The sequence below is a fragment of the Acartia tonsa genome, chromosome 12, assembly GCF_053477335.1.
Source record: "Acartia tonsa isolate MP-2025a chromosome 12, ASM5347733v1, whole genome shotgun sequence".
Classification (NCBI taxonomy): domain Eukaryota; kingdom Metazoa; phylum Arthropoda; class Copepoda; order Calanoida; family Acartiidae; genus Acartia; species Acartia tonsa.
In genome coordinates, this window is record NC_137271.1 from 26,618,666 (window position 1) to 26,632,132 (window position 13,467).

Consider the following 13,467-nt stretch of genomic DNA (forward strand, 5'->3'; position numbering starts at 1 on the left):
TTAATTTTTATAGATTTTTAATGTGCTTTTGGATGATTTTTCACAAAAATAATTTTGCCCCACTATCGAGTAGCGAGTCTATCATTTTTTAAGAATCCACATCAGCTTGAGTCGAAAGTAAACAATACTTTTGTCTGCTATAAATGTTCCTTCTTAGATTTGACGAAAAAAGGGTTCAGAATATGCTTCTATTCTTATATTTCTATTATAATAGCAAAATATAAGAATAGTTATTTCTCGTATCGTATTATAAACGGCTTTCCGCGGATATAGAATGTACAATTATAAGATTAAAACTAGTTTTTTTAGCCCCGAGGTGCCGAAGGCAACAGCTAAAAAAACTGGTTTTAATCTTATGATTGTACATTTCTATATTCGTAGAAAACTGGATATAATACGATGCTAGACATAGTTTTTTCGTATTGATGAGAACCGGTTCCTATCCACCGGATTCGAATGAATACGAGAATAGTTATTTCTCGTATCGTATTATAAACGGCTTTCCGCGGATATAGAATGTACAATTATAAGATTAAAACTAGTTTTTTTAGCCCCGTGGTGCCGAAGGCACCGGCTAAAAAAACTAGTTTTAATGTTATGATTGTACATTTCTATATTCATAGAAAACTGGATATAATACGATGCTAGACATAGTTTTTTCGTATTCATGAGAACCGGTTCCTATCCACCGGATTCAGATGAATACGAGAAAAGTTTTTAAAATGATGAACAAATCTAAAACTATTTTTTAACGGCTTTTGAGTGTCGTTCGCAGCATATGCGCTGCCAAAATTATCATACCTAAGACCAGCAATAGCTTTCTCCAGTTCCTTGGCAGCAATTTTCACTCCTTGGGCTGCCATCAACTCTTTGTGCTCGATATATTGATTCTAAATAGAGAGGTTGATAGGTTTTAAGACAACGATAGTAGCAATTTTAATATAAGGCTGCCATCAGCTCTGGAACTTACCTTAACTCTCAAATATTGCATTTTAGCAGGGGTGAGGAGTGACTTGACATAGGTAACAATAGGACCATCTTTACCATGTAGAATCAGGGATTTATGTATCATTGATTAATCCTACATAGTCATTCCATATAGCTCTGTTGGAACTCACCTTAACTCTCAAATCTTGCATCTTGGAAGGGGTGAGAAGTGCCTTGACACTGGTAACAATAGGACCATCTGTACCGGGTAGAATCAGAGTCTGCCCAAACTTTAATCTACCATTCACCTAAAATTGGAACAAAGATGACAACAATGGTTTAATTTTAAAGAAACAGAATATAATTTCATTTGTCTTTAAATTAGGGTTGGGCCGGATATCCGGTGAGGCCGGATATCCGGCCATTTTCAATATCCGGCCGGATACCGGATATTGAAACTATCCGGCCGGATATCCGGCAATATAATCTTTTATATTTTACAACAAAAATCTCTGTTTTTTTTAAATCTTAAATGGCTTTAATTTTCTTATTATTGAAGCTAGAAGATCAATTTTTTCTGAATATGTTTATCTTTATGTAAATTTTATATTAGAAATCTCGAAACATAAATTTTGGCGGGGCAGCAGTACTTGGCAGCTGCCAGCCGCAAACCGACGGTTGGCAGGTAAACGGCAACGGATTTTATGAAATTGTAATATGTCATGAAGATATAGAAAAAAGCCTAAAGGGGGATGTGGAAAATAACCATTTGGGCAGGGGGGGGGGGGGTTTACTCGAGAACCCTTAGAGCTAGAGGGAGCTAATTTTGGATATAAGCTTCTATGGGGCCAAAGTTACTTTTAAATTATCGTCGACCCCCCCCCCCAATTTTTTTTTTTTGGGGGGGGGGGGCGGGTGGATTATACTATAGGATGTTTCTCATAAACGACTTGAGATAAATGGAGCAAACCTTAGGATACAAGTTTTGTAGGCCTATATTTGATTTTAGAATTATCGTTGACCAGCCACCCACCCCCAAACCCCTAATTTGGGGGGGGGGGGTGAATTATACTATAGGGTGTTTCTCATAAACGACTTGAGATAAATGGAGCAAACCTTAGGATACAAGTTTTGTAGGCCTATATTGGATTTTAGAATTATCGTTGACCACCCACTCACCCCCAAACCCCTAATTTTAAGGGGGGGGGGGGCGGGTGGATTATACTATAGGGTGTTTCTCATAAACGACTTGAGATAAATGGAGCAAACCTTATGATACAAGTTTTGTAGGCCTATATTTGATTTTAGAATTATCGTTGACCACCCACTCACCCCCAAACCCCTAATTTTAAGGGGGGGGGGGAGGTGGATTATACTATAGGGTGTTTCTCATAAACGACTTGCAGCAATTTTATTTTGGGTGCTACTCCCTTAGTTTTAGAGATAATTGGATGAAATCTTTTGGGCTGGGTCACTAATTACCCCAACTATTGGTATCTTTAAAAAAAACGGCTGCGTGACCGCCGCTCCCGCCGCCCGCCGCCAAAAAAATTTTTTTTATTGCATTTCTCGCCGAATAAGGCAATTTGGAATCATTTGAGACCATGTTATTTTTTTCAAAAATTTTTCGCCTTACAAGCAACCCTGCGGGGGATTTAGTCATTTTTTACAAATTCTTGAAAAAAATAACATGGTCTCAAATGATTCCAAATTGCCTAATTCGGCGAGAAATGCAATAAATAATTTTTTTTTGGTGCCGGCTGTAAACGGCGGCGGGCGCGGCGGTCCCGCCGGCGTTTTTTTAAAAGATACCAATAGTTGGGGTAATTAGTGACCCAGCCCAAAAGATTTCATCCAATTATCTCTAAAACTAAGGGAGTAGCACCCAAAATAAAAGTCGAAACAAAATTGTAAGTAAAGGGGGGGGTGGGGGGGGGGGGAAATGTGGTGACTCGTCACACGACATACCAGCAATTTTATTTTGGGTGCTAATCCCTTAGTTTTAGAGATAATTGGATGAAATCTTTTGGGCTGGGTCACTAATTACCCCAACTATTGGTATCTTAAAAAAAAACAGCGGTGGGACCGCCGCTCCCGCCGCCCGTCGCCGTTTACCACCACCACCAAAAAAATTTTTTTTATTGCATTTCTTGCAGAATTAGGCAATTTGGAATCATTTGAGAGCATGTTATTTTTTTCAAAAAAAATTTTCCTTACAAGCAACCCTGGGGGATTTAGTCATTTTTTTCAAATTCTCGAAAAAAATAACATGGTCTCAAATGATTCCAAATTGCCTAATTCGGCGAGAAATGCAATAAAAAAATTTTTTTTGGTGGCAGCTGTAAACAGCGGCGGGCGGTGGGTGCGGCGGTCCCGCCGCCGTTTTTTTTTTAAAGATACCAATAGTTCGGGTAATTAGTGACCCAGTCCAAAAGATTTCATCCAATTATCTCTAAAACTAAGGGAGTAGCACCAAAAATAAAAGTCGAAACAAAATTGTAAGTAAAGGGGGGGGGGAAATGTGGTGACTCGTCACACGACATACCAGCAATTTTATTTTGGGTGCTACTCCCTTAGTTTTAGAGATAATTGGATGAAATCTTTTGTGCTGGGTCACTAATTACCCCAACTATTGGTATCTTTAAAAAAACGGCTGCGGGACCACCGCTCCCGCCGCCCGTCGCCGTTTACCGCCGCCACCAAAAAAATTTTTTTTATTGCATTTCTCGCAGAATTAGGCAATTTGGAATCATTTGAGACCATGTTATTTTTTTCAAAAATTTTTCACCTTACAAGCAACCCTGGCACAGTGGTCTAAGGCTGGACATTTCGCCAAAAATCAACATTGGAATTCCTCTAAATTAACAAATAATTTTGAAAATATATATCCTATCTCATATAAAACCGAAGAGTTTTTGTCTTTTTAACTATTGGTTGATGAATTATGAACTTTGAAACATGAAGGTTAAGGATTATTTTCACGTCTTGAATTTTACCTTTTGAATTTTCACCATCTCTGGAAAAAAAATTGTTTTCAGTGTTACATTGATACAATGAAGTTTCTTCACTTATTTATATTTATAATACTACATGATCTATTAGGAAACTGAGTTTAAAATTTTTTTTTACTTTTTTCCTACGTTTTTTTGTTGTTTTTGAAAAATTTTCATGTCATTTCTTAAATATTTTTGCAAAAAATTTTGGCAATAAATTTCAGTTTTTTAAGTTTTTCACCAAAAACCGGGCCCCGAAACATACCAAACCATATATTATTCTTAATATACAGGTATAATGCCATAGTCTGATGTTTAGTTTAGGTTGTTGCAGGGTCCGGTTTCTTTCAAATTTTGAATTTAATTTTAGGGACCAAACTCTAAAATTGCAATAAAAGAAAAAATCTTTTTTTAAATTTTTATCTTTTGTCTTTTAATTTAAATTCTGGTGCATTTAAACTGCCCACAAAGAGCCTACGACAAATTAAGAGACTTTAAGAGATTTAAAATGAATGTTTTATTCTTTTTAAGGGGGGTGGGGGGGTTTAATGCATCCTTTTAATAATCAATGCGCAAATGGCACTTAGAATCCGAATTTCGTCATGAAACTTGGCACGAGAATTCCTTGGTAGGTCTATTTTCCTTAAACCAAACAAAAAGTTGGAAAAGTAAAGGCTTATGGCTTGCGGCTCAGCCGTTTAGCCGTTTTTTGGCCATTTTCAGGAAAAAATCCATCATTTATTACGTAGGAAACAACTTCTTGATACATAATTTTGCTTTAATCTATGTTAAATGTTTCAATTAACGATTTTAAACGTTTCTTGAACCAGCCACTTAACGGCTAGAACCAACTGAAAACGGCTGGGAGTGGTCAAGAGTATGATATGTAGATAGGGCTTGTGGCGTGTCTAGGGATAGGTTTTTATGGATGCTGGGCTCAAAAATACTTTCAAAAATACTGGGAGCCCATCATATGGCAGCTGTTAGCCATTTTATAAGACTATTTAATGATATTTTAACATTAAATATTTCAGTACAATTTAACTTCTTTAATTAATATTTCTGATTAATTTTATTAGATATATTAATAAATGTTTTTTTTATATTTCTAGATTTAGCTGTTAAACATATGAAAACATTACTAGATTAAGTATTATTACTTATCTAAGAGAAAATAACTTCGTTAAAAAGGGTGAAGAATCTTCAATTAGTTGTATCAAATGTATGTTGTACTACAAGGTCTGGTGATTGGGCATTTACCTTTATATAATCATTTATACAGTAATATTTATTAATGCTTTAAGGTTTTTAAATGTTTTATTGCTTTAAAGCATTGAATTTAGGCTCTCTACCACTGAAGAAAAAATTATGAAAATGTGAAATTTTAACTAAGTTTCAAAGTATTTTCTAGACCAGTTGGCTTTTGTTTTTCTTCTCTATATGCACATACAAGTTGTATTGGGTAATAATAAGGCACATGCTTTTTATTTTGAACGATTCTATCAACTACAAGCTGAGAAAATTGACTTTAAGTAGAGGTAGGTGAAATGTCCACCAAAAGGCCAAAATAGACCGCTGTGCCTGGGGGATTTTGTCATTTTTTTCAAATTCTTGAAAAAAATAACATGGTCTCAAATGATTCCAAATTGCCTAATTCGGCGAGAAATGCAATAAAATTTTTTTTTTGGGTGGCGGCTGTAAACAGCGGTGGGCGGCGGGAGCGGCGGTCCCGCCGCCGTTTTTTTTAAAAGATACTAATAGTTGGGGTAATTAGTGACCCAGCCCAAAAGATTTCATCCAATTATCTCTAAAACTAAGGGAGTAGCACCCAAAATAAAAGTCGAAACAAAATTGTAAGTAAAGGGGGGGGGGGGGGGGAAATGTGGTGACTCGTCACACGACATACCAGCAATTTTATTTTGGGTGCTACTCCCTTAGTTTTAGAGATAATTGGATGAAATCTTATGGGCTGGGTCACTAATTACCCCAACTATTGGTATCTTTTAAAAAAACGGCGGTGGGACCGCCGCTCCCGCCGCCGTTTACCGCAACCACCAAAAAAAAATTTTTATTGCATTTCTTGCAGAATTAGGCAATTTGGAATCATTTGAGACCATGTTATTTTTTTCAAAAATTTTTTTGGTGGTGGCGGGCGGCGGTAGCGGCGGTCCCGCCGCCGTTTTTTTTTAAAAGATACCAATAGTTGGGGTAATTAGTGACCCAGCCCAAAAGATTTCATCCAATTATCTCTAAAACTAAGGGAGTAGCACCCAAAATAAAAGTCGAAACAAAATTGTAAGTAAAGGGGGGGGGGGGGGAAATGTGGTGACTCGTCACACGACATACCAGCAATTTTATTTTGGGTGCTACTCCCTTAGTTTTAGAGATAATTGGATGAAATCTTTTGGGCTTGGTCACTAATTACCCCAACTATTGGTATCTTTAAAAAAAACGGCGGTGGGACCGCCGCTCCCGCCGCCCGTCGCCGTTTACCACCACCACCAAAAAAAATTTTTTTATTGCATTTCTTGCAGAATTAGGCAATTTGGAATCATTTGAGACCATGTTATTTTTTTCAAAATTTTTTTGCCTTACAAGCAACCCTGCGGGGGATTTAGTCATTTTTTTCAAATTCTCGAAGAAAATAATATGGTCTCAAATGATTCCAAATTGCCTAATTTGGCGAGAAATGCAATACAAAAATTTTTTTTGGTGGGGGCTGTAAACGGCGGCGGGCGGCGGTCCCGCCGCCGTTTTTTTTTTAAAGATACCAATAGTTGTGGTAATTAGTGACCCAGCCCAAAAGATTTCATCCAATTATCTCTAAAACTAAGGGAGTAGCACCCAAAATAAAAGTTGAAACAAAATTGTAAGTAAAGGGGGGGGGGGAAATGTGGTGACTCATCACACGACATACCAGCAATTTTATTTTGGGTGCTACTCCCTTAGTTTTAGAGATAATTGGATGAAATCTTTTGGGCTGGGTCACTAATTACCCCAACTATTGGTATCTTTAAAAAAACGGCGGTGGGACCGCCGCTCCCGCCGCCCGTCGCCGTTTACCACCACCACCAAAAAAAAATTTTTATTGCATTTCTTGCAGAATTAGGCAATTTGGAATCATTCAAGACTTTTTTTTTTTTTTTTTTAAATTTTTCACCTTACAAGCAACCCTGCGGGGGATTTAGTCATTTTTTTCAAATTCTAAGATTTGGGGGGGGGGGGGGGGCGGGTGAATTATACTATAGGGTGTTTCTCATAAACGACTTGAGATAAATGGAGCAAACCTTAGGATACAAGTTTTGTAGGCCTATATTTGATTTTAGAATTATCATGACCACCCACCCACCCCAAAACCCCTAATTGGGCTGGGTCACTAATAACCCCAACTATTGGTATCTTTAAAAAAAACGGTGGCGGGAAAAATAAAAGTCGAAACAAAATTGTAAGTAAAGGGGGGGGGGGGGAAATGTGGTGACTCGTCACACGACATACCAGCAATTTTATTTTGGGTGCTACTCCCTTAGTTTTAGAGATAATTGGATGAAATCTTTTGGGCTGGGTCACTAATTACCCCAACTATTGGTATCTTTTAAAAAAAACGGCGGCGAGACCGCCGCTCCCGCCGCCCGCTGCCGTTTACAGCTGCAACCAAAAAAAATTTTTTTATTTCATTTCTCGCCGAATTAGGCAATTTTGAATCATTTGAGACCATGTTATTTTTTTTCAAGAATTTGAAAAAAATGACTAAATCCCCCGCAGGGTTGCTTGTAAGGCGAAAAATTTTTGAAAAAAATAACATGGTCTCAAATGATTCCAAATTGCCTAATTCGGCGAGAAATGCAATAAAATATTTTTTTTTGGTGGCGGCTGTAAACGGCAGCGGGCGGCGGGAGCGGCGGTCTCGCCGCCGTTTTTTTAAAAGATACCAATAGTTGGGGTAATAGTTGCTTGTAAGGCGAAAAATTTTTGAAAAAAAAAACATGGTCTCAAATGATTCCAAATTGCCTAATTCGGCGAGAAATGCAATAAAAAATTTTTTTTTGGTGGCGGCTGTAAACGGCGGCGGTAGCACCCAAAATAAAAGTCAAAACAAAATTGTAAGTAAAGGGGGGGGGGGAAATGTGGTGACTCGTCACATGACATACCAGCAATTTTATTTTGGGTGCTACTCCCTTAGTTTTAGAGATAATTGGATGAAATCTTTTGGGCTGGGTCACTAATTACCCCAACTATTGGTATCTTTTAAAAAAAACGGCGGTGGGACCGCCGCCCGTCGCCGTTTACCACCACCACCAAAAAAAATTAGGCAATTTGGAATCATTTGAGACCATGTTATTTTTTTCAAAAATTTTTCACCTTACAAGCAACCCTGCGGGGGATTTAGTCATTTTTTTCAAATTCTTGAAAAAAATAACATAGTCTCAAATGATTCCAAATTGCCTAATTCGGCGAGAAATGCAATAAAAAATTTTTTTTTGGTGGCGGCTGTAAACGGCGGCGGTAGCGGCGGTCCCGCCGCCATTTTTTTAAAAAAGATACCAATAGTTGGGGTAATTAGTGACCCAGCCCAAAAGATTTCATCCAATTATCTCTAAAACTAAGAGAGTAGCACCCTTTAGAGATAATTGGATGAAATCTTTTGTGCTGGGTCACTAATTACCCCAACTATTGGTATCTTTTAAAAAAACGGTGGCGGGACCGCCGCTCCCGCCGCCCGTCGCCGTTTACCGCCGCCACCAAAAAATTTTTTTATTTTTTTTCAAAAATTTTTCGCCTTACAAGCAACCCTGTGGGGATTTTAGTCATTTTTTTTAAAATTCTTGAATAAAATAACATGGTCTCAAATGATTCTAAATTGCCTAATTCGGCGAGAAATGCAATAAAATTTTTTTTTTGGTGGCGGCGGTAAACGGCGGCGGGCGGCGGTCCCGCCGCCGTTTTTTTTAAAAAGATACCAATAGTTGGGGTAATTAGTGACCCAGCCCAAAAGATTTCATCCAATTATCTCTAAAACTAAGGGAGTAGCACCCAAAATAAAAGTTGAAACAAAATTGTAAGTAAAGGGGGGGGGGAGAAATGTGGTGACTCGTCACACGACATTGGTGCTACTCCCTTAGTTTTAGAGATAATTGGATGAAATCTTTTGGGCTGGGTCACTCATTACCCCAACTATTGGTATCTTTTTAAAAAAACGGCGGCGAGACCGCCGCTCCCGCCGCCTGCTGCCGTTTACAGCCACCACCAAAAAAAAATTTTTGTATTGCATTTCTCGCCGAATTAGGCAATTTGGAATCATTTGAGACCATGTTATTTTTTTCAAGAATTTGAAAAAAATGACTAAATCCCCCGCAGGGTTGCTTGTAAGGCGAAAAATTTTTGAAAAAAATAACATGGTCTCAAATGATTCCAAATTGCCTAATTCGGCGAGAAATGCAATAAAATATTTTTTTTTGGTGGCGGCTGTAAACGGCAGCGGGCGGCGGGAGCGGCGGTCTCGCCGCCGTTTTTTGTAAAAGATACCAATAGTTGGGGTAATAGTTGCTTGTAAGGCGAAAAATTATTGAAAAAAATAACATGGTCTCAAATGATTCCAAATTGCCTAATTCGGCGAGAAATGCAATAAAAAAAATTTTTTGTAGGCGGCGGTAAACGGCGGCGGGCGGCGGGAGCGGCGGTCCCGCCACCGTTTTTTTAAAGATACCAATAGTTGGGGTAATTAGTGACCCAGCACAAAAGATTTCATCCAATTATCTCTAAAACTAAGGGAGTAGCACCCAAAATAAAATTGCTGGTATGTCGTGTGACGAGTCACCACATTTCCCCCCCCCCCTTTACTTACAATTTTGTTTCGACTTTTATTTTGGGTGCTACTCCCTTAGTTTTAGAGATAATTGGATGAAATCTTTTGGGCTGGATCACTAATTACCCCAACTATTGGTATCTTTTAAAAAAAAACGCTGGCGGGACCGCCGCTACCGCCGCTGTTTACAGCCGCCACCAAAAAAATTTTTTTATTGCATTTCTCGCCGAATTAGGCAATTTGGAATCATTTGAGACCATGTTATTTTTTCAGGAATTTGAAAAAAATGACTAAATCCCCCGCAGGGTTGCTTGTAAGGCGAAAAATTTTTGAAAAAAATAACATGGTCTCAAATGATTCCAAATTGCCTAATTCAGCGAGAAATGCAATAAAATATTTTTTTTGGTGGCGGCAGTAAACGGCGGCGGGCGGCGGGAGCGGCGGTCTCGCAGCCGTTTTTTTTAAAGATACCAATAGTTGGGGTAATTAGTGACCCAGCCCAAAAGATTTCATCCAATTATCTCTAAAACTAAGGGAGTAGCACCCAAAATAAAATTGCTGCAAGTCGTTTATGAGAAACACCCTATAGTATAATCCACCCGCCCTCCCCCCCCCCCCCCCAAATTAGGGGTTTGGGGGTGAATGGGTGGTCAACGATAATTATAAAATCAAATATAGGCCTACAAAACTTGTATCCTAAGGTTTGCTCCATTTATCTCAAGTCGTTTATGAGAAACACCCTATAGTATAATTCACCCGCCCCCCCCCCCCAAATTAGGGGTTTTGGGGTGGGTGGGTGGTCATGATAATTCTAAAATCAAATATAGGCCTACAAAACTTGTATCCTAAGGTTTGCTCCATTTATCTCAAGTCGTTTATGAGAAACACCCTATAGTATAATTCACCCGCCCCCCCCCCCCCCCAAATCAGGGGTTTGGGGGTGGGTGGGTAGTCAACGATAATTCTAAAATCAAATATAGGCCTACAAAACTTGTATCCCAAGGTTTGCTCCATTTATCTCAAGTCGTTTATGAGAAACATCCTATAGTATAATCCACCCGCCCCCCCCCCCCAAAAAAAAATTTTGGGGGGGGGGTGGGGGGTCGACAATAATTTTAAAAGTAACTTTGGCCCCATAGAAGCTTATATCCAAAATAAGCTCCCTCTAGCTCTAAGGTTTCTCGAGTAAACCCCCCCCCCCCTGCCCAAATGGTTATTTTCCACATCCCCCTTTAATATTTGAAATCTTCAAGTAAAAATTTGCGGTCACAGGAACTGTTTAAAGATATCTGGAGACCTGGAGGTTCAGGACTTGCAGGATTATACCTGGAACCTGAAATCGACTTGAACACCTATATTACATATGAGGATGTACGACTATAGGATATTTTAGTATTAGATAACATGAAATGCTTTGTTTAAGTAAAAAAATATTTTACTTTTTACCTGAATGACCTTACCAGATTTGCTGGTATCCTGTGCCCGCCAGGAAGAAGGTATTAAAAAAATTTCAACTGTCAGTTATGTGTCATACCCATATTTCGAAAGTCACTCAGTTATAGCCCTCTACCTTTTATACACAGAAAATGAGATAGAAAAAATCAGAGGGGGGGGGGGGGGGGGGGCAGGCATTCAACGCAACCTCCCCGCCCATCCTCCAACCGTTAGTAGTAATAGTTAATTAGATTTATTTGCTAAGCTTCTTTTGTCTGTAGCAAAGGATCTCGCTAACCGCTGAACCGATATGGTTCTCCTTTAGAGTGAAGCTTCTTATCCCAGGTCCCAGGGTGGTTTTAGGCTGTTTAATTTTTTTTTAAAAAGTCGTTGTAAGGTTTTAAGTTATTTTTCTGCACTTTCATGTCCCTTCTAATATCCCTAGATACTAGGGACGCAGCCGCTAGTATAATATAAAACACCAGTTTATGAAGAAATTTTTTTTTTGCGGGTATAGTCCCTTTCGTGGCAACGCCCCTTAAGGAGCGATTATTCGTATTTTCATAGTAGCGTATCTCCTATTTCTAGCCCATCGCGGGGAACTCTAACCTTGCGGGGCCAAATGCCTAACCCTGCAGGGAAATCACCTTACCAAATATAACCTAACCTAACCTAAAATAACCTATTAAAAGCAATTTAAAAAATACAACGAATCGCCCCTTAAGGTGCGTTGCCACGAAAGGGACTATATCCTTTTTTTGATACTTTAATATGTAGTAATTTGGCCGGTTATCCGGCCGGATATCCGGCGTTGGCCGGATATCTGGCCAGATACCGGATATCCGGCATTTGAAATTAGCCTGTTATCCGGTATCCGGCCAAAAAAATATCCGGCCCAACCCTACTTTAAATATTTTTTAGCATAAGCAAATGACATTTGTACCAAAACGTTCTAGGAGTCATTTTTCCAAATATCAAGTTGAATTACTTACCAAGATAACGTCAATAGTGGTACCAAAGCCTCCGATAGCCTTTACTTCCAGGACTGTGGCTTGAAGCTCTTCGGAGAACGCTAATCTAATAATAAAATAGATAAGAAGATAGAAGGATAAATATGGGGACCTAATAAATCGTCTGGATAAATGTTTATAATCCAGACAACTACCTGGCCCAAGTGGTGGAGATCTTTAAGTCTGCTATCAAATTGCTTTCTGTTTTTTAAGGGAACGGCTGAGTTTTTATTTTAGACGCTATTAGCTGATTTCAAAGACCCAGTAGAAAATCAGGACAGGGTCCCCGCCCTGTGGGTATAATTACATATAGCTTAAACCACCTCTATCCTTTTACTTTAATAAGTTACTAAACAGTTTTACCTCTTTCTAAGTTGTTCTTGTGAAATTTGAACCAACATGGCCATTAGATTGCCCATACCATCCCCACTATGGGCTGATGTAGGTACCAGGCTTATATAATCTGTTGGGTCTGGGTTCTAAAAACGGATTATTCATAGGCTTTATTTCTATTTCCTAACTAAATAAGTTAAATAAATTTTGATTTCAGGGTAGTATATTTTCCAAACTAGTTAAAATCCCATATCCTCTATTTCATATAGGGGGGGGGGGGGGGGGGGGACTGTAGAAAGTGAAAAGACAAATGTACAAAGATGTAGTTGTCAAAAATTTTCCACTAATAATTTTTATTTTCAGAAGGGGAAATCCCGTGTTTATCTATATTTCTCTCTGAATATTAAACCCATAAATAAAAATCTATCTATTAATCTGTCTAATGATTAGTTCTTCACACTATTATATTTGTTTTTAATCCATTTATCTGTCCTCCTCTAGTCCATAAATAATCTAATTTGAAAACTAATTTCTATTTACTTACCTCCCAGAATAAGGAAGAATTAAGTCCTTGCTCGGCTAGACCAAGGATAACCTCATCCTTTCTCTTCTGAAATTCCATCTAGAAAAAAATTAAATTAGGTATAAAATATGATTTCCCAAATAAATATTCAAAAAATCATACCTAAACCTTTGAAAAATTCTTAATCTTATGCTAATGTTAACCATATAGAACGACTTGAAACTAAAACACATAGCCCTAGCAACACAATATTTTAGTTTGTAAAACAAAGAGTACTTTTGTATAGAACAGAGATACAGCCGTATGAGATTAGAGACCTGCTTTTCAGGGAGGGAGGGGACATTGACTCTAATTACCCTAGGTTTGTATTTTATCTCAAAAGTTAGCTTACAAACTTTAAGCGACTTGTTAAACAAATATAAACAAAATTATCTCTTCTGTAGA

The 13,467-nt window shown here is 38.3% G+C and overlaps 1 protein-coding gene across 14 annotated transcripts in view; it reads right to left on the minus strand.

Moving 5' to 3' along the window:
- Positions 1–13,467, minus strand: part of eIF5B (eukaryotic translation initiation factor 5B) — a 36,048-nt gene that overhangs the window by 7,691 nt on the left and 14,890 nt on the right. For all 14 annotated transcript variants that reach the window (XR_013884967.1, XR_013884972.1, XR_013884971.1 and 11 more), the window contains exons 23-27: positions 13,045–13,122; positions 12,531–12,646; positions 12,150–12,234; positions 1,119–1,235; positions 802–890 (exon numbers count right to left, since the gene is read on the minus strand). Coding sequence is in view for 3 of the 14 variants with exons in the window: in XM_080180377.1 (XP_080036503.1) it covers positions 802–890; positions 1,119–1,235; positions 12,150–12,234; positions 12,531–12,646; positions 13,045–13,122 (485 nt within the window). In the remaining 11 variants the exon portion in view is untranslated. The remainder of the gene's footprint in view (positions 1–801; positions 891–1,118; positions 1,236–12,149; positions 12,235–12,530; positions 12,647–13,044; positions 13,123–13,467) is intronic.